Source organism: Scyliorhinus canicula, chromosome 2 (assembly GCF_902713615.1).
Source record: "Scyliorhinus canicula chromosome 2, sScyCan1.1, whole genome shotgun sequence".
Lineage (NCBI taxonomy): Eukaryota > Metazoa > Chordata > Chondrichthyes > Carcharhiniformes > Scyliorhinidae > Scyliorhinus > Scyliorhinus canicula.
This window is the reverse complement of record NC_052147.1, coordinates 163,454,422-163,478,142: the sequence shown is the minus strand read 5'-3', so window position 1 is coordinate 163,478,142 and position 23,721 is coordinate 163,454,422. Positions and strand designations below refer to the sequence as shown.

General features: G+C 47.3%; 1 protein-coding gene across 3 annotated transcripts in view; it reads left to right on the top strand.

The window, feature by feature from the left end:
• Positions 1 to 23,721, top strand: part of LOC119960832 (collagen alpha-3(VI) chain) — a 105,789-nt gene that overhangs the window by 40,070 nt on the left and 41,998 nt on the right. For 2 of the 3 annotated variants that reach the window (XM_038788430.1, XM_038788422.1), the window contains exons 3-4: positions 15,333 to 15,935; positions 18,574 to 19,182. In XM_038788430.1, coding sequence (XP_038644358.1) covers positions 15,333 to 15,935; positions 18,574 to 19,182 — 1,212 coding nt within the window. The remainder of the gene's footprint in view (positions 1 to 15,332; positions 15,936 to 18,573; positions 19,183 to 23,721) is intronic. The other variant, XM_038788438.1, reaches the window with a different exon arrangement.

Sequence of the window (23,721 nt, the reverse complement as noted above, 5' to 3'; positions counted from 1 at the left end):
CTAGGGTGGTATTGCCATGGTGCCATTTGGCACAGTCAGGGTGCCAGGGTGGCAGTGCCAGGTGCCCATGGGCCAGGGGGAGTGCCAGGGTGTCACCCTGCCCTGTCCCAACTACTTGGGGTCTCCAATGGCCTAGAAGACGCCCCCAGGTACCATTAAGACTGGTTCACATTTGACAGTGAGTCCTGTGCGCTGGGTGAATCCTTCTGTTAGGCTCATTTAAATATTCAGATCTGGATCTCGCCCAGTGAGAGCGAGATCCAGATCCAACTGAATGGAACAAGTCGGGTGACTTGCAATCGGCTCGACACAGAGCCGGTTATAGGGCTCACGCCCGATTCACCCATTGCACCTGGCTCCGTGCCGGGGCAACGGGGTCACTGAATCTTGCTCAATATAAAATAAGGGGTACAACTCTTAAAGGGGTGAAGGTATAGAGGGACCAGGGAGTATAAGTGCATAGACCTTTGAAGGTGGAAGTATAGGTGGAGAGAGCAGTAAATAAATCGTACAGTATTCTGGGCATTATTATTAGAGTATAGAGTACAAGAGCATGAAAGCTATGCTGATGGCTGAACGTATACAAGTCACTAGTTCGGCCTCAGCTGGAGTACTGTGTACAGTTCTGGGCATCACACTATAGGAAGAATGTGAATGCATTGGACAGAATGCAATAGAAGTTTACAAGAATGGTTCCAGGGATGAGAAATTCAGATATGAGGAAAGTTTGGAGAGGTTGGGACTGTTCCCCTTGGAGAGAAGAAGGTTGAGAGGAGGTTTGAGAGAGTTGTTCAAAATCGTGAGCGAGCTGAACAGAGTAGATAGGGAGAAACTGTTCCTGCTCATAAACAGATCAAGAACGAGAAGGTACGAATTGAAAATGATTTGTAAAAGAAGCAAATGCGATGTGATAAAAAGCATTTTACACAATGATTGGTTCGGGTCTGGAATGCACTGCGTGGAAGTGTGGCAGAGGCAGATTCAACCGAGGCATTCAAGACGGCATTAGTTGATGATTTGAATAGAAACAATGTGCAGGAGTACAGGGAAAAGGCAGGGGAATGGCACTAAGTCATGATGCTCATTTGGAGAGCCGGTCAGACATAATGGACCGAATAGCCTCCTTCTGCAATGTAACAATTCTGTGATTCTGAGTTGTAAAACTAAGGAGGTAGAGACAATGTTTAATTAACTAGTGAAGGATCATGTTTGGGAGATGTAATAAATTAAATAGAGAAGACAAGACAAAAGAATAAGGCAGGAATAAGGGAAGTGATAATTATAGTATGGCAGGAAGGAACGGAATTTACAAATCTGAGTGCACCAACAGATAGTGTTAAAGTTGACCAGAATGATAAAAGACTGAATAAAAGGCTTTATATTGGAGCACATGTAGGATGTGTAACGAAACAGAAGAACTGACAGCTATTATGATTCCAGTTGATGTTACTACTGGACCGGAAGCTCCCAGAATGGAACTCTGGCTCAAAAGATCATAACTTTTACTTGTGGATGAACAGAATCACAGACCTGCCAGAAAAATACATTTATTATAGTTGAAAAGTTTGACTATAATGCAATACTCCCTCACTCTCATTTATCTTCACAAATATACAGAGATTTTAAGGATAACACATTCCAAAGTATGTCTTACACTACAATGTTCTCAGTAAACACACAGCCCCTGTAACCCAACAGGCTAACTGTAGTCAGACCTACTCTGAAACCCAGGGGCAGATGTCACCTAATCAGACTTTTATGGATTACTCCTCAAATTACTCCTAGCTGATTGTCACATGAGGGTTTCCAAACTCCACTCTCAAAATACAAGCTTCAGAATCTTCTTACAAATAATGCTTTCTCTCTGCTGCTTTCAGCAGGCTTCCACCTCCAAGATTTCCAACTCTCCTATCAGTATTACATTGTCTTGAATAGCCACGAGCATTCTTGTTTTTTTCACACAATCTCTCAGGTACTCAGTCGCAAACCAAATATTATTGCTCCAAAGACTGGAATAGGGACATCAACCTTACAATTGCTTCAGGTATCTGGCTTTTCCCTTGCCAATTTCACCCAGGACTTCGCTTTCAACTCTTTCTGTTTTTAACTTCTGCAGCTAGTACCCTGCTCAAATTCAACTTTCTGTTTTCCATTTCCTTTTCAACTTTCATGGAAAACTCTCTTTTCATTACCTAGTTTCTGGAACTAGCGGTGCTTTAGTTTCTGGAACTTTGTTGGCCATTACTCCACATAATGGCTTTCCTGCTTTGAGTAGAGCACTGGGAGTTGTTCACTCTCTCGCTGCCAAGCTCCAACTGGTTTGAATTCAGTTGTACGCAATCACTAAAGTGACCACTGGTTGTTGAACAATATCTCACCCTTTCTCCAAGCTCATGTTTACATTTCATGTGGTAACCTCTCTGAGCACGATACTGACAATGTTAAAATTAAACCACAATTCCCCATACATTCAAAGACCTTTGCTTCGCATGAATCTAACTAGAGTTTTACCCTTTCTTATACAGCAATTCTAAATTAAACTTACTTCAACTTATACCTTGTTTCTAATATCCAACAATACAAACATAGACCACGTAAAACTACCTTTGCTTCCCGACACAGCTCAAGTAACAATAAATATGTATGATCTGATGGCCATGACAGAGGCGTTACTGCAGGCCGTCATAAACTGGGACATCAATACTCAAGGGTACATGACATTCAGCAAGAAGTTAGGTAAAGGGGTAGCGGGAGCTCTACTAATCAAGGATGACATTGGTACAATAGAGAGAGATACCTTAGTTTTGGAGATCATGATGTAGAAACAGTTTGGATATAGATGAAAAATAGTTAAGGGGTGGAATTTTCCAGTCCTTCCCGCCAAGGGGATTTCTGGTCCAGCTGAAGGTGATCCCCCCCCCCAATGGGTTGCCTGGCGGAGGGTTGGGAGAGCCATACAAAATGGCGCAGGCATCGGCGGGATCTTCCAATCCTGCTCGTAGAGAATGGTCTGCCTCCACTGCCAGAAAATATGCCATGGGGGGAGCCAGAAAATCCTGTCAAAGTTAAGAAGTCACTTGTGCTAGTTATTCATATTCCCCGCTAACAATAACCACACTGTTGAATGGGATATATAGAAATGAATAATGTGGGCTTGTGAAAAAGATACAGCAATATTCATGGGTGATTTTAATTTACATTTAGATTGAACAAATCAGAATGGCAAAGGTATGGATAAGTTCATAGAGTATTTTGGGGACATTTTCCTGGAGCAGCACATTATAGCATCAACTAGAGAGCAGGCTGGTAATGTGCAATGAGACAAGATTAATTAATACCACATAAAGAAGGTGCCACTAGGTAGCAGTGATCATAATATAATTGAGTTTAAGGGAGAGAGAAATGGATCTAAGTCTAGTGTTTTAAACGTAAATAAGGAAACAGTGGATGAAGTGAACAAATATTTTGACTGGAACTTTATGGCTGTTCATGCCAGTGGACTGTTCCCCCCCACATCCCATCCCCACTGTGGGTTGCCCAGTAGCAAGGGGTGCATTCAACAGGAAACCCCATTAACAATGATCAATCAGAAGATCCTGCCACTGGCTTGTGTGGGTTGCAATGGGTTGCGTGGACAATTCCATCCCAAGTGTCTGTTTTCACTGTGGTGAATACAAATGACATCCCTAAAATGATGGTGAATCAAGAAGAGGGGGAAGGAGCTGAAAAGAGTTACAATTACCAGGAAAAGGGTACTGAGAAATTTATTAAACAGTTTAATGCTGAACGTCCCCCGGTCATTATGAATTTTACCCTTGGGTCTGAAAGAAAGTGGCTGCTGATATGGCAGATAGGTTGGTTTTAAATTTCCAAAATTTCCTAGATTATGGAAAAGCCCCATCAGATTGGAAAATATTCAAGCAAGAAGGGAGATAGGAAGCAGAAAACTTCAGGTCTGATAGCTTAATATTTGTCAAAGGGCAATTTCTGGAATCAATTGTTTTTGTTTTATTAATTTAGAGTACCCAATTAATTTTTTCAATTAAGGGGCAATTTAGCGTGGCCAATCCACCTACCCTGCACATCTTTGGGTTGTGGGGGTGAAACCCACGCAAACATGGGGAGAACGTGCAAACTCCACACAGACAGTGACCCAGAGCCGGGATCGAACCTGGGACCTCGGCGCCGTGAGGCATCAGGGATAATCCACTGTGCCACCGTGCTGCCCCTGGAATCAATTGTTAAGGAGGTTATAGCAAGGCACTGAAAAAAATCTAAATGCAATTACGCAGAGTCAGCAGGTTTTATAAAAGTGAAATAGTGTTTGACTAATTTATTGGAGTTCTTTAAAGAAGTAACAAGCAACATGGAGAAAGATGAACCTGTGGATTTGCTTAGATTTCCAAAAGACATTTGACAAGATAATACATCAAAGGTTACTACGCGAAATAAGAGTTCATGATATTGGGAGGGAAGGGGTAACATAGTAACGTGGAGAATAAATTGGTTAGCTAACAGGCAGTAGAGTATATTAAAAATTCAGAGTATTACTTAAATGGAGAACACCTGCAGAGTCCCGAGGGATTTAAGTGTTTTCGTACTTGAGTCACAATAAGTTACTGTTCAAGAGCTGCATGCAATCAAAAGGCTAATGGAATACTATCCTTTATTATGAGAGGAAGTGAACATAAAAAAGGATGGCATGTTTTAGTTATTCAGGGTATTGGTGAGCGTGCACCTCAAACACTGTGCAGTTTGGGCCTTTTTTTGAGGAAGGATGTAAATGCATTGGAGGCAGTTCAGAGGTGGTTTACTAGATTGATACTGGAAGTAGTGGGTTGTCTTATGAAGAAAGGTTGGAGAAGCTGAGCTTGTTTCCACTAGAGTTTAGGAGAGTGAGGGGGTGACTTAATTGAAGGGAATAAGATCTTGAACTGTATTGACAAGGTGGATGTTGAAAGCATGTTTCCTCTTGTGGGTGAGTCCAGAAATAGGGGGCACTGTTTTAAAATTAGGGGTTGTGGGACAGAAATAAGGAGAATATCTTTCACTCAGAGGGTTGTGTGACTCTAGAACTCTCCGTCTCAGACGTCAGTGGAACCAGGCTCACTGAGCATTTTTAAGGTGGAGGTAGATAAATTCTTGTTGGCCAAGGGGATCAAAGGTTATAGGAGGTAGATGGGAATGTGGAACTCAGTACAAACAGATCAGCCATGATCTTATTGAATGGTGGAGCACGCAGATGGGGCCAAATAGCCTACTTCTGCTCCTATTGTGTATGTTCATATATGCTCATATGTTCATAGGGTAATCATAAATGGGTCATATCCTGTTTGGCAAGATGAAACGAGTGGAGTGCCACAAATTAGTGCAGAGGCTTCAACTAGTTATAATTTATCTCTTTGACTTCGATGAAAGGACCAAATGTATGGTTGCTAACTTTGATGATGACACAAAGATAGGTAGGAAAGTCAGTAGTGAAGAGAACATAGGGGACGGGATTCTCTCAGCTCAGGCCTGCGGTCAGGCCTACCGATCGGCGGGCCGGCCTCGCCTGGTGGGGGCCTCTTTTACTCCGCGCCGGCCCCTGGTAGCCCTACGCCATGTTGCATCGGGGCCGGCGTGGAGAAGAAAGCTACCGCGCATGCACACATTTGCGGCGGTCGCAGTGTGCATGCGCGCATTCGCTCAGGTCGCAGCACGCATGTGCAGACCCTCTGTGCACTTTTGACGCCGGTATCGACAGCAGGAGCGGCGTGAGTCGCTCCAGTGCTGTGCTGGCCTTCTGTAAGGCAGAGGATCGCTACACATAGCGGTCCAATTATGCCATTGTTAAACTATCCAGTTCTTACGACGGCGTCAACACTCTGCCGTTAGAAGGGAGAATCCTGCCCATGGAGCCTAAAAAGCATCATCGATATTTTAAGTGGGCAAAGATTTGGCAGGTGGAGTAAAGCCTGGGGAAATGCAAATGTGTCCATTTTGACAGGAAGAATAGAAAAGCAGTATATTATTTGAATGGAGATTCCAGAACTCTGAGGTACAGACAGTACTACGTGCCCTGGTACATAAATCACAAAAGGTTTGTTTGCAAATTCAGTGCGTACTTTGTGGAAGAGATGAGTATGAAGGGCACAGTTTCAGAAAAAGAGTTTCCCATTTAAGATAGAGATCAGCGGAGGCAGGGTCTTTGAATATTTTTAAGGCCGAGCTGGATAGATTCTTGACAATGAAGGTGTTTAAGGTTATCGAGGGTAGGCAGTATGTAGAGTTGAGGCCTGCAGCTAAGATAATCCACAACCTTCCAAAGCAACTCCCAAATTCTGAAAGAAAAAGTCAACTCCACCTTATCCCCCAATGTGAAGTGACCCTTTAAAAAAAATGCAGGATGCAGATCTGCATCTTTACCAAAAAATGGGTCGGCACGTTGGCACAGTGGTTGGCACTGTTGCTTCACAGCTCCAAGGTCCCAGGTTTGATTCCCGGCTTGGGTCACTGTCTGTGCAGCGTCTGCATGTTCTCCTTGTGTCTGCGTGGATTTCCTGCGGGTGCTCCGGTTTCCTCCCACAGTCCAAAGATGTGTAGGTTAGGTGGCTTGGCTATGCTAAATTGCCCTTAGTGTCCAAATAATGGTTAGGTGGGGTTACTGGGTTACGGGGATAGGGTGGAGGTGTGGGTTTAAGTTGGGTGGTCCTTCAAAGGGCTGAATGGCCTCCTTCTGCACTGTAAATTCTATGATTCTACTCAGGTCGTGCTGGGAGTACATCCTATCCGTGTATCCCACTTCATTGAAATCCATCCATTAGTTTTTGAGGTATATTGTTTACAGGCAAACAGACTAACAGGGGCAGAAACATCACCTCTGGCTACTTTTAGAGGTTGAGGTAAATTATGCACAAGGTCATCAGAATCCTCAGACACAGCTCAAATAGGACCTCTGTAGCTAACACTCTCAGTTAGAATTATACCCTGGGCCCTGAAATGAAATGATCCTCCAGCTATATAATCCCAATCCCTGCTTTCCCTACTAGATCCTCTGTAATAGTACAAGTTCTTCAGGGAATTTTTCAATTTAGACAGAATTGATATTTCCACAAAACACTTCCAAGTTCATCATACTTATCGGAGCACTGTGACCAAAGCTTTCCACTTTGACAAGCCAACATCACTAATGCTATTTTCAATATTTGAAGCCTAATGTCATTTGGACTTGTCAAAACATCTCAAAATAACTAGAATGCTGCATTTTCATGAGTGGTAACAGATGTTTGAAGCAGCATGTATAATAAACCAAAAATGTTGATTCTTTCTGGCTGAACTGTGATTTTACTTTTAAATTGTATATAATGTTTCTGTGAAAATGCACCCAATCTGACAGGTTAAAACAAGATCACTACTAGTTGTGACAATTTTGATGATGCATTGTTTACTGACATTCAACGCGGATTCTCTGGTCACATTGTGTTCTGGTTCAAATGTAACAAGGCCGATGAATAGCGGGAGAGGCCAAAAATGAGATCTACAGCAAACAGTTTGAAATGAATGAAAATGAAAATCGCTTATTGTCACGAGTAGGCTTCAATGAAGTTACTGTGAAAAGCCCCTAGTCGCCACATTCCGGCGCCTGTCCGGGCAGGCTGGTACGGGAATCGAACCGTGCTGCCGGCCTGCTTGGTCTGCTTTAAAAGCCAGCGATTTAGCCTTGTGAGCTAAACCAGCCCCAGTTTATGATGAAACCGGCTCGTTCCCATAGTTGAAATTGGGATCTCGCTATAGCGTGGCGCGAAGCCATTTATCCCCACTGAAGCTCCATTTCCAAAGAATTAACGAGAGCGACCCCATATCCAACGGCCTCCCATCATTCAGCGGCCTCCCCAGCAAGTGCTCATGCTGGGACCGATTAGTACTCCTTTTGAAAAACACGAACCTGGCGGAAGGGCTTCTGTGGGGAGCTGAGGAAGTGAGTAGCCATCTCTGCTCACAGGAAAAGAGCCCGGGGGCACTGGACGTGCCACCCCAGTGCTCGCTGGAGGTGTGGGACCCTCCGCAGGGGTTGGTCACCATGAGAGTGTAAGCGGGAAGTACTGAGGAGGCGGTGGGGGCAATCGTGGGGCAACCGCTCATTGCACCACCATGCCAACCCCTCGATCATATGTAACGGTTCCCCGGCCAACCTTAGCCTTGCTTATCTTTCCCACTGATCACCCATAACCCCCACTGCTGAGGCCTCTGGCAGCACAGCTGAAGGCTTTTGCTGATAGAGAATTGCCAGTCGTTGTGAAGTGAGCACTTCATACATGCCAAGTGGATTCCCGTGTGTGGGCGGGCCATGTAACATGTGAGAGTCATTGCCTAGCATCCCAATGACACCCTGATCCCTGGACACTGCGCTTGAACACTACGGGAGGCAACACCACACACGCAATATCCAAACACCCAGTGGATGGGACACAGCTCCGGGGTCATGTCCGCGGCTGGATGGTGGGTGGGCACCAAAGGAAGGAGGGGGATGCGTGGAGAGATAGGCAAAGGGTTCGGAGGTCAGCCCACATTGTGGAAGAAATTGACAGGTGTCATAATGGTTGTGCTTAAAGGAGTTTAATGTGCTGTACAATACCCCACTCCCAACTGTGCCAGCCCACCACCCCCCAACCCCTAACCTCCATCCCCACCCCCTACGTACACCCCACCCCATTCCCTGTCCCCTGGTGCCCTCAGTGATCCTCAACTTATCTGGCCCTCATAGCTCTACCACTACGTCTAGGTGTTTTCCCAGGATACACATCTGAGGTGGAGGCTGCCAGCTACCTACCTCATCCCGTGGCCGTTGATGCCCCTGGCGGACGTCCTTTGGAGCTCTGGGGCTGGAGGGCTCCGGCTCACTTCTAGGCAGCACATATACACCCCTCAGGGCCCTGGGGTCCACTTTGGGATGGAGGGGTAGCCCCGGCTGCTCCTGCATCATCTGGCTCTGCCAGCTGGTGGTTCCCCATAGTCCGCACCATCGTGTCACCGCCCTCGGCGATGCTCCTCAGTGACTGGGACATAATGTGCAGTGCCTCAGCTGTGCCCATCTGCGATTGGGACAAGCTCCGCAGTGCCTTGCCCAAGGTCGGCCTAGTGCAGGGTGACATCCTCCAGCAAGACGTTCATTCTGCCGAGGCCCTCAGCAATGGCCGTCACCGACTGCGCGACGCCTTGGATACCTTCACTCATGGTGCTGACATTATGCACCAGGCTCTCCACGGCAGTCACCACCCTAGCAGTGTTGGCCTCGGTGCCACGCCTTACCGATGCCATTCCCTACATCCGTAGACCCTGGAATGTCTCCAAGTGGCTATGGGTCTGCTGATCGATGCTGTTATCTCCTTCTGAATGTCCCGGCCTCTCCCTATCGTCTCCATCAGTTCTGGGTAACCCACTTCCACAGGCTCCGCATCAGGCTGGGACCCAATTGGGTCCTGGTATCCAGCAGCCTTCCGACTGCTGTCTTGCTGGGGGGTTCCTGCCTCCACCTGATGTACATCATCAGCAGCTGTGTGGTGCTCACCAGATTGTGCCCCAGAAGCCTGACCACTAACATTTCCACATAACAATTCACACCTCTTTAACCTGGGATTATCCCTCTCTCTGGATCTGTAATGATTTGATTACCCGCAAATGCTCGCATTCCAAGCATTGTCTGGCATCTCTGATTTTGTCTATATAAATGTTCCTGGAACATACCTCTCCATTCACCTGAGGAAAGAGCAGTGCTCCGAAAGCTCGTGTTTGAAACAAACCTGTTGGACTTTAACCTGGTGTTGTAAGACTTCTTACTGTGCTCACCCCAGTCCAACGCCGGCATCTCCACATCATGACTAACATTTCCCGCCAAGGTATGTGTATCTGCACTGATGGAGAGTGAGAATGGCATCTGGGCCGCAACCACGGTTGCATACTCTGAGCTCTCCTCCAAGATGTTCTCCTTGGAGTTAGGAGAGGGAGACGTCCGGGATGGGCTGGATTCATCGGTTGAAAACCTGCGGGAGAATGAACATGTGGTCAGTGGGAGGGATTCGTCAGTCAGTAAGGCAATAACAACTCACCTTTGACAGGTTCCCCTAGTGTAACCCGATGGTTCCTCATCTCTGCGGCATACGCCAGCCTCCGCGTGGGTGACAATCTGTCCTCGGTCACCTCCCGGGCCTGCTCCTTAAAGGAGGTGAGGATTCGTATGTCCAGCACCCCACCGTCAGTCTGGGTCCTCTCCCGCTGATTGTGGGAGAGCTTTTCCTGCAGAGAGGGCATCGTTAGCCACACAATTGTGGCTTGTCAAGTGGCCTCGCTAGGCCGAGCACCGGAGGCTTGCGGCAATTCCCACTCGCGACCACACTTGGAAATTTTTCCGGAGAATTTGGCCCTCAATGTCTGGTCCAATACATGTAGAACCAGATAGAAGTTTATCATCTGCACTTCTGAGAAAATACCCGAGCCAGCACATTCTGGCATTGTGCTTGCTTTGATTGAGTTCAAAGTTGCAGTCAGGGTCGGTTCCACATATATAGGTTTTCTTCATAACTCCAATGTATTAAGTTCTAGCTGTAGTTTTATTTTTCTTTCAGCACTCAGGTCAAAGTAGCTCTGCTCATAATTGCCTTTGTTATCATGCTTCTGAGATTACTCTGCACATCATTTTACTATCCAGTCATAGCAGCCTTCGCCGACAGTAGTGACATTCCTGACCTCTTTATCTTTACAGATTATAGCCATAGAGACACTACGGCACAAAAAGAGGCCATAATATCCAGCAAATGCTCTCTGTGAAGCAATAGAGCCAGTGCCATCCATCCACTCAATCCTGGTAGCCCTGCAAATCTGATTCCCTCAAGTGTCATTCCAATTTCCTTTTGAAATCATTTACCATTTACGCTTCCATCATCCGCGTATGCAGTGAGTTACAGGTCATTACCACTTACAAGCACACAAACAAACAAACTAGGACCAGGCGCAGGCCATTCGGCCCTGTGGTAACTTGACCACACAAAAGTATCAAAGTAACAGTCCCGCATGGATTCAGAAAGTAGCAGCAGCGATACACAGCTATACACAGGTCCCTCGTGGCAATAATAAAAAACCAGTGCAAGCCCATGCTACCAATGATGTTACTCATGCATGCACACTTGCGAAAGACGTATGTATTTATTGAAATCAGAAGATGCTTCTCTAACACTTCGCTATTTGATAAGACCACGGCTAACCTGATTGTGGCCTCAATTCCACTTTCCAGGCTACCCCTATACCCTTTGACCCCCTTGTCAATTAATAATCTACCTAACTGAGCCTTAAATATTTAATGACCCTGTCTCCACTGCTATCTGGGGAAGATAATTCCATGGACCAACAACCTTTCAAAAGAAAACATTTCCTCTCATCTCCAGCTTAAATGCGAGATCCTTTATTTTTAAACTGCGGCCCCTAGTTCTAGCCTCTCCCACAAGGGGAAACATCGGCCGGGATTCTCCCCTACCCGGCGGGGCGGGGGTCCCGACGTGTTGGAGTGGTGTGAACCACTCCGGCGTCAGGCCGCCCCAAATGTGCGGAAGTCTCCGCACCTTTAGGGGCCAAACCCTCACATTGGGAGGCTAGGCCCACGCCGGAACGGTCCCTGCTCCGCCAGCTGGCATGAACGGCCTTTGGCGCCACGCCAGCTGGGGTCGAAAGGACTTCGCTGGCCGGCGTAAGTCCGCGCATGCGCCGGAGCATCAGTGGCTGCTGACATCATACTGGCGCATGCGCAGGGGAGGGGGTCTCTTCCGCCTCCGCCATGGGTGAAAACCACAGCGAAGGCGGAAGAAAAAGAGTGCCCCCACGGCACAGGCCCGCCGGCCGGTCGGTGGGCCCCGATCGCGGGCCAGGCCGCCGTGGGGGCACCCCCCCCGGGGTCAGATCGCCCCCCCCCAGGACTCCTGCGCCGCCTGCTCCCGCCGGTAAGGTAGGTGGTTTAATCCATGCCAGCAGGAGAGGCTTGTCAGCGGCGGGACTTCGGCCCATTGCGGGCCTGAGAATCGCCACGGGGGGTCCGCCGAATCCCGGGTAGCGGAGAATTCGGGACACGGCGGGGGCGGGATTGACGCCGGCCCCGGGCGATTCTCTGACCCGGCGGGAGGTCGGAAAATCCCGGCCATCGTCTTTGTATCCACTCTTTCAATCCCCACAGGATCTTATATATTTCAGTAAGATCTCCTTTCATTATTCTAAACTACAACGGCTACATGGCGAGCCTGTCCATCCTTTTCCCTGGCATTCAAAGTATCATCCTGCATCATTGGCTTTGTCTATATATGTGTTTGTCTAACCTACCTCTTTACTCACCTGGTGAAGGACGACGCTCCGAAAGCAAGTGATTCCAAGCAAACCTGTTGGACTTTAACTGGTGTTGTAAGACTTCTTACTGCAACCTTTCCTCAGAAGATAGCCCCTTCATCCTCAGGCATTAGTCGAGTGAGCCGTCTCTTTACTGCTCCAATGCTACTATATCTTTTCTCAAGAAAGGAGTACAAAAATCGAAACAATACTGCAGATGTGATCTTCCCCAAGCCCCATAAAATTGCAACAGCACATTTGTACTTTTATATTCCATTCCCCTTGCAATAAACAGCAACATTCCATTTGCCATCCTAATCACTTGCTGTATGTATTAAAGTTTTGTGATTCATATACCAGAATACCCAGATCTCTCTGTACTGCAGAGCTTTGCAATCTTTCTCCATTTAAATAATAACTGCTTTTCTATTTCCATAAGTGTGGACGAGTTTGCATTTTCCCACATCATACTCAATCTGCAAATTTGTGCCAATTCACTTAACCGAGCTATATCCCACTGAAAATGAAAATGAGAATGAAATGAAATGAAAATCGCTTATTGTCACAAATAGGCTTCAAATGAAGTTACTGTGAAAAGCCCCTAGTCGCCACATCCCGGCGCCTGTTAGGGGAGGCTGGTACGGGAATTGAACCCACGCTGCTGGCCTGCGTCTGCTTTACAAGCCAGCTATTTAGCACACTGTGCTAAACCAGCCCTGAAGAGGGTGTAGACCCCTCCTCACAATTGAGTTTTCTCCCTATCTTTAAGTCAGCAATGGCGACACGGCAATAAAGTGGTTAGCATCGTTGCTTCATAGCGATAGGGACCCGGGTTCGATTCCCAGTTTGGTCACTGTCTGTGCGGAATCTGCATATTCTCCCTGTGCCTGTGTGGGTTTCCTCCGGATGCTCCAGTTTGAATTATAGCATTTACAGTGCAGAAGGAGGCCATTCAGCCCATCAAGTCTGCACCGGCCCCTAGAAAGAGCACCCAACTTAAGCCCATGCCTCTACCCTATCCCAGTAACCCCACCTAACCTGTTGGACACTGAGGGGTAATTTAGCATGGCCAATCCACCTAGCCTGCACATCTTTGGGCTTTGGGAGGAAACCGGAGAACCCAGAAGAAATCTACATAGACACGGGGCAAAAGTGCAAACTCCACACAGTCACCTGAGGCCGGAATTGAACCCAGGACCCTTGCGCTGTGAGGCAGCAAGTGTAAACATATTTTAACAATTATACTTCTCTTGTCTCACTTTGCTTATCTTTGACAGAAGATTCTAGAGGTCCTGGAAAGAAAACAGCTTATTACCTAATCAAATTTAAACTTATTTTGATGTTAAAAACTCTTAACTCCATTAAGCTAATTTTGTACAAGAATTGCATACTGCTTCCTAGCCACAGAATTCTGCAAGGAAGCCTTTATCTTCTCAGCTTGTCTAGTCCTAACCTTTCTTGACCCTTTCATACTGTTTTATCAATAATGCTTCCCTTGAAATGTATTTTGTCCTTTCTTACAAACTCACCATTCTACACAAACTTTCTTCTTCCTCCATTATGTTGAATTCAGGGCTAAGTCTACCACATCTTCTCTGAACTATTCTTTCCTATGTTTTGAACACATTTGAACTCATTTTCACCTCAATCTACCATTTCTCTTACAATCTATAAGATGTATTTAGTTTTCTTTCTTATTATTAGTTCTGTGCATTACTATCAACATCCTGTGGGCTATCATTGACCAGAAACTGAATTGGATCAGCCATATAAATACAGTAGCTACAAGAGTTGGCCAGAGGCTGGGAATTCTGCAGCGAGTAACTCACCTCCTTTCTCTCCAAAGCCTGTCCACCATCTACAAGGTGCTAGTTAGTAGTGTGAATGAGAACTCTCCTCTTGCCTGGATTAGTGCAGCTGCAGCAACACTCAAAAAGCTCAACACCATCCATGATAAAGACGTCCATTTGCTCGGCAGCCTATAAACCACCTTAAACACTCAGACCCTCCAACACTGATGCACCGTAGCAGCAGTGTGTACCAAATAAACAATGCGTTGCAGCAACTCGCCAAGACTCTTTCGAACACGTTCCAAACCTGTGGCATCTACCACACAGAAGAACATGGGCAATCAGCACGTGGGTACACAACCACCTGCAATTTCCCTCAAGCCACACACCATCTTGACCTGCCGTTCCTTCACTGACAGATGATCAATATCCTGCAGCTCCCTTACTAACAGCACTGTGGGAGTACTTACACCTGAATGATTGCAGTAATTCAACAAGGCGGCTCACCATTTTAGGGATGAGTTACAAAAGCTCGCCTTGTCAACAGAGCCACCATCCATGAAATAATTTTTTTTTTAAACTTCTAAGCTTTTATCTTAAATAGATTTTTCTGTAAAGCGTGATGTGTTTCCCTATATTACCACAGTGATAGCATGGCAAAGCTTGACTGTATTATTGATTTTGAAGTACACTGGGACATTCTAAGGATATGTTATATAAATATAACAGCAGGGTATACAGCAGGGGCAGCAGGGTAGCATGGTGGGGGGCAGCAGGGTAGCATGGTGGTTAGCATAAATGCTTCACAGCTCCAGGGTCCCAGGTTCGATTCCCGGCTGGGTCACTGTCTGTGTGGAGTCTGCACCTCCTCCCCCTGTGTTCGTGGGTTTTCTCCGGGTGCTCCGGTTTCCTCCCACAGTCCAAAGATGTGCGGGTTAGGTGGATTGGCCATGCTAAATTGCCCGTAGTGTCCTAATGAAAGTAAGGTTAAGGGGGGTGTTGTTGGGTTACGGGTATAGGGTGGATACGTGGGTTTGAGTAGGGTGATCATGGCTCGGCACAACATCGAGGGCCGAAGGGCCTGTTCTGTGCTGCACTGTTCTATGTTCTATGTTCTAAATACAAGTTTTTCCTTTTTACTGTACTGTTTTACTTTATCTGTTTTAACATGTTCATATTTTATCTTTCTCTTTAAAGTGCAGGGATCCGCTGACCTAATTTTCCTAATTGATGGATCAGGACATTTGGGAAGTAATGAATTTCAGCTCATCCAGTCTTTCATCGTAAATTTCATTCAAGATCTCAATATTGGCCCTGATGCCATCCAAATTGGCTTGGTGCAGTACAGTAACACCCCCAGTACGGAGTTCTATTTAAACACGTATCCCACAAAAAGAGGAGTCCTCAATGCCATGAAAAATCTTTGGCAGAAAGGTGGAGACCAAGCCAACACTGGAAAGGCTCTTCAGTTTCTGATTGACAATCAATTCATTCCATCGGCTGGGAGCAGGGCAGAGGAGGGGGTTCCTCAGGTGATGGTCCTCATGACTTCACGACAGTCCACTGATGATGTCAAACGGGGAGTGTTCTCAATAAAGAAGCGTGGCACGTTTACATTTGTTGTTGGGGTGAAAGATGCCGATGCGGCCGAAGCCCAACTGATAGCTACCGATCCTTCATTTGTTATGCTCATTCCCGACTTCCAAGGCATGGCTACCGCAAGACAAGGGTTGATGTCACTGTTTTCATTAGTGGCCACCAAACAATTGGTGATTGAGGTGGGAGAACCGAAGGCTGAAGGTGCGTAGCTTCCATCTTTTGTAAAAACTTGTTTTATTGCATATATAATTATATAAATGGCATTCAACAAAATTGATGACATTTTCCCTGGTCAAACAGCTTTCCTATAACACAGTATTTCGCTTTGGAAAGACTTTGGCCTTTTCAAAGATACTTTGACAAAGTTTGCACTGCTGCCTTATAGCTGCCTTTATTCTGACTTTGGGTGACTGTAGGATTTTGCATATTATCCCATTGTATACATGGAATTCTCTGGGTGCTCCAATTTCCTCCCACAGTCCAACGATGTGGGGCGCGATTCTCCGCAAATTCAGAGAGTCGTGAAGGCTGCCGTGAAACCGGCCGTGTTTGACGGCAGCCTCCGCGCCATCGACCGGGAACCGATTCTGCTCCCCGGTCGGGGTTAGCATCGCGCGGCCGTGAACTCCGGCATGGCGGGCTTAACGAATTTCGCTAAGCCCGCGCGCCAAAGTTAGCGACGGCTGACGCGTATGATGACGTCAGCCGCTCATGCGCGGATTGGACGACTCCAACCCGCGCATGCGCGGATGACGTCATCACGCATATGCGTGAAACCCGCACATGCGCGGGCCATTATGCCCCTCAGAAGCCCTGCGGACGGATCCATCGGGGCGGCGGAGTAAGAAAGAGTGCGCGGGGTAAGTACCCACTGCCCGCGATCGGTGGGCACCGATCACGGGCCCATGGGACCCTTGGCATGGCCGTGGTGCGGCCGTGCCAATCGGTGCCATGGTTCCCCAGAACGGCACTTTACGGCCGTTTTTACGAACGGTGAGAGCAGGTGTGTTTTTAGTTCGTAAAAACGACCGTAAAGGCCTTGGAAATCGGCCCATCGGCCAGGGGAGAATCGCTGCTCGCCGTAAAAAAACGGCGAGCAGCGATTCGTGTCGGGGGGCGGCCGTGGGGGGGGGGGGAGAATAGCGAATAGCGGGAGGGCGTCGGACAGCGTGGCCGTAAAAATTTGCGCCGCCCGCTATTCTCCGACGCGTCGTGAGTCCGGAGAATCGCGCCCGTGCAGGTTAGTTGGACTGGCCATGCTATATTGCCACTTTGTGTCGAAACGATTAGGTGTGGTTACGGGGACAGGACGGGACATGGACGGAGGTAAGGTGCTCTTTCAAATGGTTGCCATGGACCCGATGGGCTGAATGGCCTCCATCTGCACTGTTGGGATTCTATGATATCTCTCGTGATTAGGTTGTTTGGGCTTAGGCTACCCAAAACTTTGAGCCTAGACTTTCTACTCGACTAAATTTGGACAAGTTGTCGTGAAATTAAAACAAAGTGCTCCACCGGCCAGGCAGCATGTATGTGACAGACAGTTTATATTTCAGGCAGGTGACCTCTGGTCGGAACATGTTTCTCCCTCCACATGGGCTGATATGTCTGACTTGCTGAGTATTTCCAACATTTTCTGTTTATATTTCAGATTTGTGGATCCGTAGTATTTTTCCCTTATATTAATGCTTTCCACTATTCTGCACACTGTTTGCCAAAAAAAGGGTATTTATTCCCATTTAGAGACAATTCAGTAGCAGATTTCTATCTGCTATGTAGTGATGGACGTAAACATTGCTACTGCTTTATGTATAATCTACAATTATGAGTTGACCCTTTTATTGCTCTTTGTTAGACTCATTTATTTTCTATGCTGAAGATTGTCTAATTTTGTGTTTTATGTATGTTTATTTATTAAATAAGTAACAATTTATTTAAGCACTGAATATAAATTGTGAAAAACAAATTTTCAAATGCTTTGGTATTTATCATTGTGAAAATTGATTTTAAATTTCATACCCCTGAGCGTGTTAGACCCGATCATTTACAGCTATCATTTGGAAAATCACATCGGGCATATGCTTAAATGAAATGCCACTTCTTTTCTCCCAGAATGGAAAGCTGTGGGCTGGGGTTTTACATTTTGCAGATGACTCAAAGATTGGTGGGAAGGCAAGTGGTGAGGAGCAGCACGGTAGCATTGTGGATAGCACAATCGCTTCACAGCTCCAGGGTCCCAGGTTCAATTCCGGCTCAGGTCACTGTCTGTGCGGAGTCTGCACATCCTCCCCGTGTGTGCGTGGGTTTCCTCCCTTTGTGTCCAAAATTGCCCTTTGTGTCCAAAATTGCCCTTAGTGTTGGGTGGGGTTGCTGGGTTATGGGGATAGGGTGGAGGTGTTGACCTTGGGTAGGGTGCTCTTTCCAAGAGCCGGTGCAGACTCGATGGACTGAATGGCCTCCTTCTGCACTGTAAATTCTATGATTCTATGACACGAGGGATATAGATGGTGATGTGGGTGGAATATAATGTAGGATACGTGAAGTTCTGCACTTTGGTAGGAAGAATAAAGGAGTTGAATATTATTTAAATATAGAAAGCTGGAGCACAGAGTGCATAAATCACAAAGAGTTAGCATGCAAGTTCATTAGATATACAATCTGTACAATTCTCTGTTGTGAGTCATGATTAGCCATGGTTCAATCAGTTCAATATTGTTCTAACCCTTTACATGAAAATAATCCTTCACTTTATGCTGCTAACTACAAATACAAATTTATTATTTTGGATGATGCAATGACTTCAAACACGCATTTCAACTAACCTAAAGTTATTTTGCAGTTCAAATCAGCAAGAGGGACATTGTATTCCTGATCGACGGCAGTTCCAATGTGGGAAGAGCTAACTTTTTGCAAATAGGCAAACTTATCATGAGTATAACTGACAAATTTGTAATTGGACCAGACTCTGTTCAGGTTGCTGTGGTACAGTACAGTGATGTTCCAAGAACTGAATTTTACTTAAATACCCACGCAACACAATCTGCTTTACAAACTGCTCTGCAAAGCCTGAGTTTGAGAGGTGGTTGGACACTTAACACTGGTGCAGCTCTGGATTACACCTCCAAAAACCACTTCACCAGAGCTGCCGGAAGTAGGAAGGAGGACAGTGTTCCCCAGTTTTTGGTGCTGATCACTGGCGGAAGGTCTAAGGATGAGGTCAAGCACCCTGCAGACACCCTGAAGCGAGCGGCTATAATGACCTTTGCCGTTGGAGCCGGGGATGTAGATCCAGCACAGTTACACGAGATTGCGATTGACCCCAGTTTAGAATTCCATGTTGATGATTTCCATTCTCTACAAGAGTTACAAGAACGATTGATGACACCCCTGTCAACATTGGCTGGTGTAACCATAGTTTATGAGAAACCAACTGTTCCAGTTAAAAAAGGTATCCACTATTTTAGCAACTACTCTGGGTTTGGGTGTTTTAAATAACTATTATTGAACACAGTGTTGAGAAATGTAATTATTGTGCAAAAACTTATTCTATGTTAAAGTATTCAGATTTGCTCAAATAAAACAGCACTGGGGGAAAATGCATTCCATATAAAGTGCTTACTAATTTTTGCTCTCAATTGCCATCGTGCGTTTAAACTACTTTTAATAAGCGATTATCAATGGTAGGTTTCCTGGAGTAAGGTTCCCCTAGAGAAAGATATTTCATTCACATCAATCACGCAATATGGCGCATTTAAAAGACAATAAATTGCTGTGTGATAATTGTTGCCAATCAATGTGTACATTCAACATAAGGCAGCACGGTGGCACAGTGGTTAGCACTGCTGCCTCACAGTGCCAGGTGCCCGGATTCAATTCCAGCCATGGGAGACTGTGTGGAATTTGCATGTTCTTCCCGTGTCTGCCTGGGTTTCCTCCAGGTGCTCTGGTTTCCTCCCACAGTCCAAAGATGTGCAGGTTAGACTGAGACAACGCTAAATTGCACTTTAGTGTTCAAAGATGTGCAGGTTAGGTGGATTGGCTATGATCAATGTGCAGTGTGTTACGTGGTTAGGATGAGGTGTGAGCCTCGGCAGAGTGCTCTTTCGGAGGATGCAGACTCGTTGGACTGAATGGCCTCCTTCTGCATTGCAGGCATTCTATGCACATATTTGACATCAGTTGGACTTTGGTCTGATTCAAGAAATATTTAAGTGAATCAGCATTTCAATTTTATGTTGTGCAAGCCTTTTTAACAAGATTAGGACTTTCTTGTTTATTCATTTACTGGTTGAGCTGTATCAAGTAGCTGAAAGTAGGCCAGTTTATATGAAAAATTGGTCCTTCCACCTCTCCTACAATGGTGCCTGTTGCATTTCCACAGACACCTCACCGAATGAAGAATCATTAATAGTCACCTCAGATAAGTTCCTAGAGGGAGTAGGGAGAGGCCAGTGGGAAAGGGCTTGATTGCAATCAGCAGCGACCGCCAGGCTTCTTACTAACCGTAATGTCTGTCATCTGTCTGTCTCTCCCTGTTTAATAACAGTTCTGTTTCTCCTAACAAATGCATTAAACTGTGATATACGAAAACCTTGGCCATCATCATTATTTGGGCTCTGCCCAAAGACAACTCCTTGGCTCATAACGGTAAAAGCTTCGATTATTCTCACAATCTAACAGAAACACTCAGAAAAATGAAAATAGCAGGTTACATTTCTGAAAGGTAGCTTACCGAAATAGAAGAAAATAAATAACAGCTGAGAGAAAGACTCCAGGGTTCTTTCTGACTCATGAGGTTCCATTTTAACCCAGAGTGGGAATGGGGCAGGCGGGGATGAGGTGAGAGGCAACTGCATCAGCAGTGAGAAGCCAGGTGATTTAAACTTCTGGATTTCATGTGTCTGCCCAAAAAGGTTTGAAACAACTCATGATCTGTGGGCATAGAACATAGAACGATACAGCGCAGTACAGGCCCTTCGACCCACGATGTTGCACCGACATGGGAAGTCAAAAACTAAAGGCCATCTAACCTACACTATGCCATTATCATCCATATGCTTATCCAATAAACTTTTAAATGCCCTCAATGTTGGCGAGGTCACTACTGTTGCAGGTAGGGCATTCCACGGCCTCACCACTCTTTGCGTAAAAAACCTACCTCTGACGTCTGTCCTATATCTATTACCCCTCAATTTAAGGCTATGTCCCCTCGTGCTAGCCACCTCCATCCGCGGGAGAAGGCTCTCACTGTCCACCCTATCTAACCCTCTGATCATTTTGTATGCCTCTATTAAGTCACCTCTTAACCTTCTTCTCTCTAACGAAAACAACCTCAAGTCCATCAGCCTTTCCTCATAAGATTTTCCCTCCATACCAGGCAACATCCTGGTAAATCTCCTCTGCACCCGTTCCAAAGCTTCCACGTCTATCCTATAATGAGGCGACCAGAACTGTACGTGTGATGATATGATCTGCATACTCGTCTGCCATTGGGCCAGAACGTCGGCTTACCATTGGCCCTGGTCGGTCATGTGCCTCTCGACCGATTGGCCGAGAGGCTGAGTTAACCACGCCTCTATCAACGAGGTATAAATGCTCAGAAGCCTGACGATCGTTCCTTTCCACTGTAGACGATCGCCAGGCTGTGTTCTAGTTAATTAAAGCCTGACATTGGTAAATCACTCGCCTCGCGTGCAATCGATGGTGCATCAATTTAATTAACTACAACTTTGAAGATGGAGTTCCGCATCAAGCCCGAATGCCTCCGCATCAGCCCGCAAACTCCGAACTCTACAGAACTTTTCAAACTCTGGCTGACTTGCCTCGAAGGGTTCCTGGCATCTACAACCACCCCCCCCCACCGGGGCACAGAAGCTGCACGTCCTCCACTCCAGCGTGGGTATTGCCGCTTACTCAATAATCGAAGACAAAACAGATTATGATGACGCTATACGGAAGCTAAAAGGACAATTCCTCAAACCGATCAACAGGGTATTCGCTCGACATCTGCTGGCCACCAGAAAGCAGGTCCCCGGTGAGTCTCTAGACCAATACGCCCGGGCCCTCTGTGCCCTGGGGAGAGGTTGCGCCTGTGAAGCGGTGTCCGCTACAGAGCACATGGAGCTACTCGTCAGAGATGCTTACGTGGCTGGGATGCTGTCCCCCGTGATCCGCCAGCGGATGCTGGAAAGAGACGAACTCAGTTTAACGGAGACACTGACTCTCTCCGCCTCCCTGGAGGTCGCAGATCAAAGCGCTCGCACCTATGACCCTGGCCAGGCCGCCTCCTGGCACGCTTCCCACCAGCTACCCATCGCTCCCGGCCTCCCTCAGGCTTGTGCCGCGGGGCGCCCCGATAAATCCGCGGGGCCCCGCTGCTACTTTTGTGGGTACGCTAAGCACCCTCGCTCGCGCTGCCCAGCCCGCTCCGCCCTCTGTAAGAGCTGCGGGAAGAAGGGCCACTACTCCACGGTCTGCCAGGCCAAATCGCTGGCTGCAGCGCTTCTGGAAGCTGCACAGCACTCTCCCCCCCTCCCCCAGGCCTCTGCAAACGGCCTGTGTGCCTCCCTCTCTCCCCCAGGGCCGCCCCAGCTGCTCCCGACTCGCGCCCCGCCGGCCGACATGCGCACCTCCCCGGCCCCTCCAGGCCTCTGCCTGCCCGCCGCGCACGTTTCTCCCCCCCGCCCCCGGGCCCCGGCGCCCGACCGGCTCGCCTCTCCGGGCCCCCCTGGTCCCTGCCTGCCCGCAGCGGCCCTGCTTCCCTCGCTCCCGGACCCCGGCTCCCCCCACCCCCTCTGCTCATCCACACTGCCAAGAATTTTACCATTAGCCAAATATTCCGCATTCCTGTTTTTCTTTCCAAAGTGAATCACCTCACACTTCTCTACATTAAACTCCATTTGCCACCTCTCAGCCAAGCTCTGCAGCTTATCTATGTCCCTCTGTAACCTGCAACATCCTTCCACACTGTCTACAACTCCACCGACTTTAGTGTCGTCTGCAAATTTACTCACCCAACCTTCTGTGCCCTCCTCTATGTCATTTATAAAAATGACAAACAGCAACGGCCCCAGAACAGATCCTTGTGGTACGCCACTCGTAACTGAACTCCATTATGAACATTTGCCATCAACCACCACCCTCTGTCTTCTTTCAACTAGCCAATTTCTGATCCACATCTCTAAATCACCCTCGATCCCCAGCCTCCGTATTTTCTGCAATAGCCGACCGTGGGGAACCTTATCAAACGCTTTACTGAAATCCATATACACCACATCAACTGCTCTACCCTCGTCTACCTGTTCAGTTATGCCGTTTCCATTGGAGTTGGTGCTGGTCTGAACTGAAAGGGCAGCACAGTAGCACAAGTGGCTTCACAGCACCGGGGTCCCAGGTTTGATTCCCTGCTGGGTCACTGTCCGTGCAGAGTCTGTACGTTCTCCCGGTGACTGGGTGGGTTTCCTTCGGGTGCTCCGGTTTCCTCCCACAGTCCAAAGATGTGCAGGTTAGGTGGATTGGCCATGATAAATTGCCCTTTGAACCAAAAAAGGTTAGGAGGGGTTATTGCCTTACGGAGATAGCGTGGAAGTGAGGGCTTAAGTGGGTCGGTGCAGACTCGATGGGCTGAATGGCCTCCTTCTGCACTGTATGTTCTATGTTCTATGTATGTAAGGACAGCTGCTAGCAGTCCATAAAATCATCAGACATGGGAGCAGGAGTAGGATGCACAGCCCATTGAGTCTGCTTCTCCATTCAATTAGATCATGACTGATCCGATATGATAATCCTCAATTCCACTACCCCACCTTATCCAGAACCAGGGGCAGAATTCTCCCCAGGGGTCGGGGAATTGCCCGGGACCGGCGTAAATCCCGCCCCCGCCGTGGCCGGAATTCTCCGGCACCCTGAAATCGGTGGGGGCGGGAATCGCGCGCGCTGGTCGGCGGGCCTCCCGCGGCGATTCTCCGGCCCGCGATGGGCCGAAGTC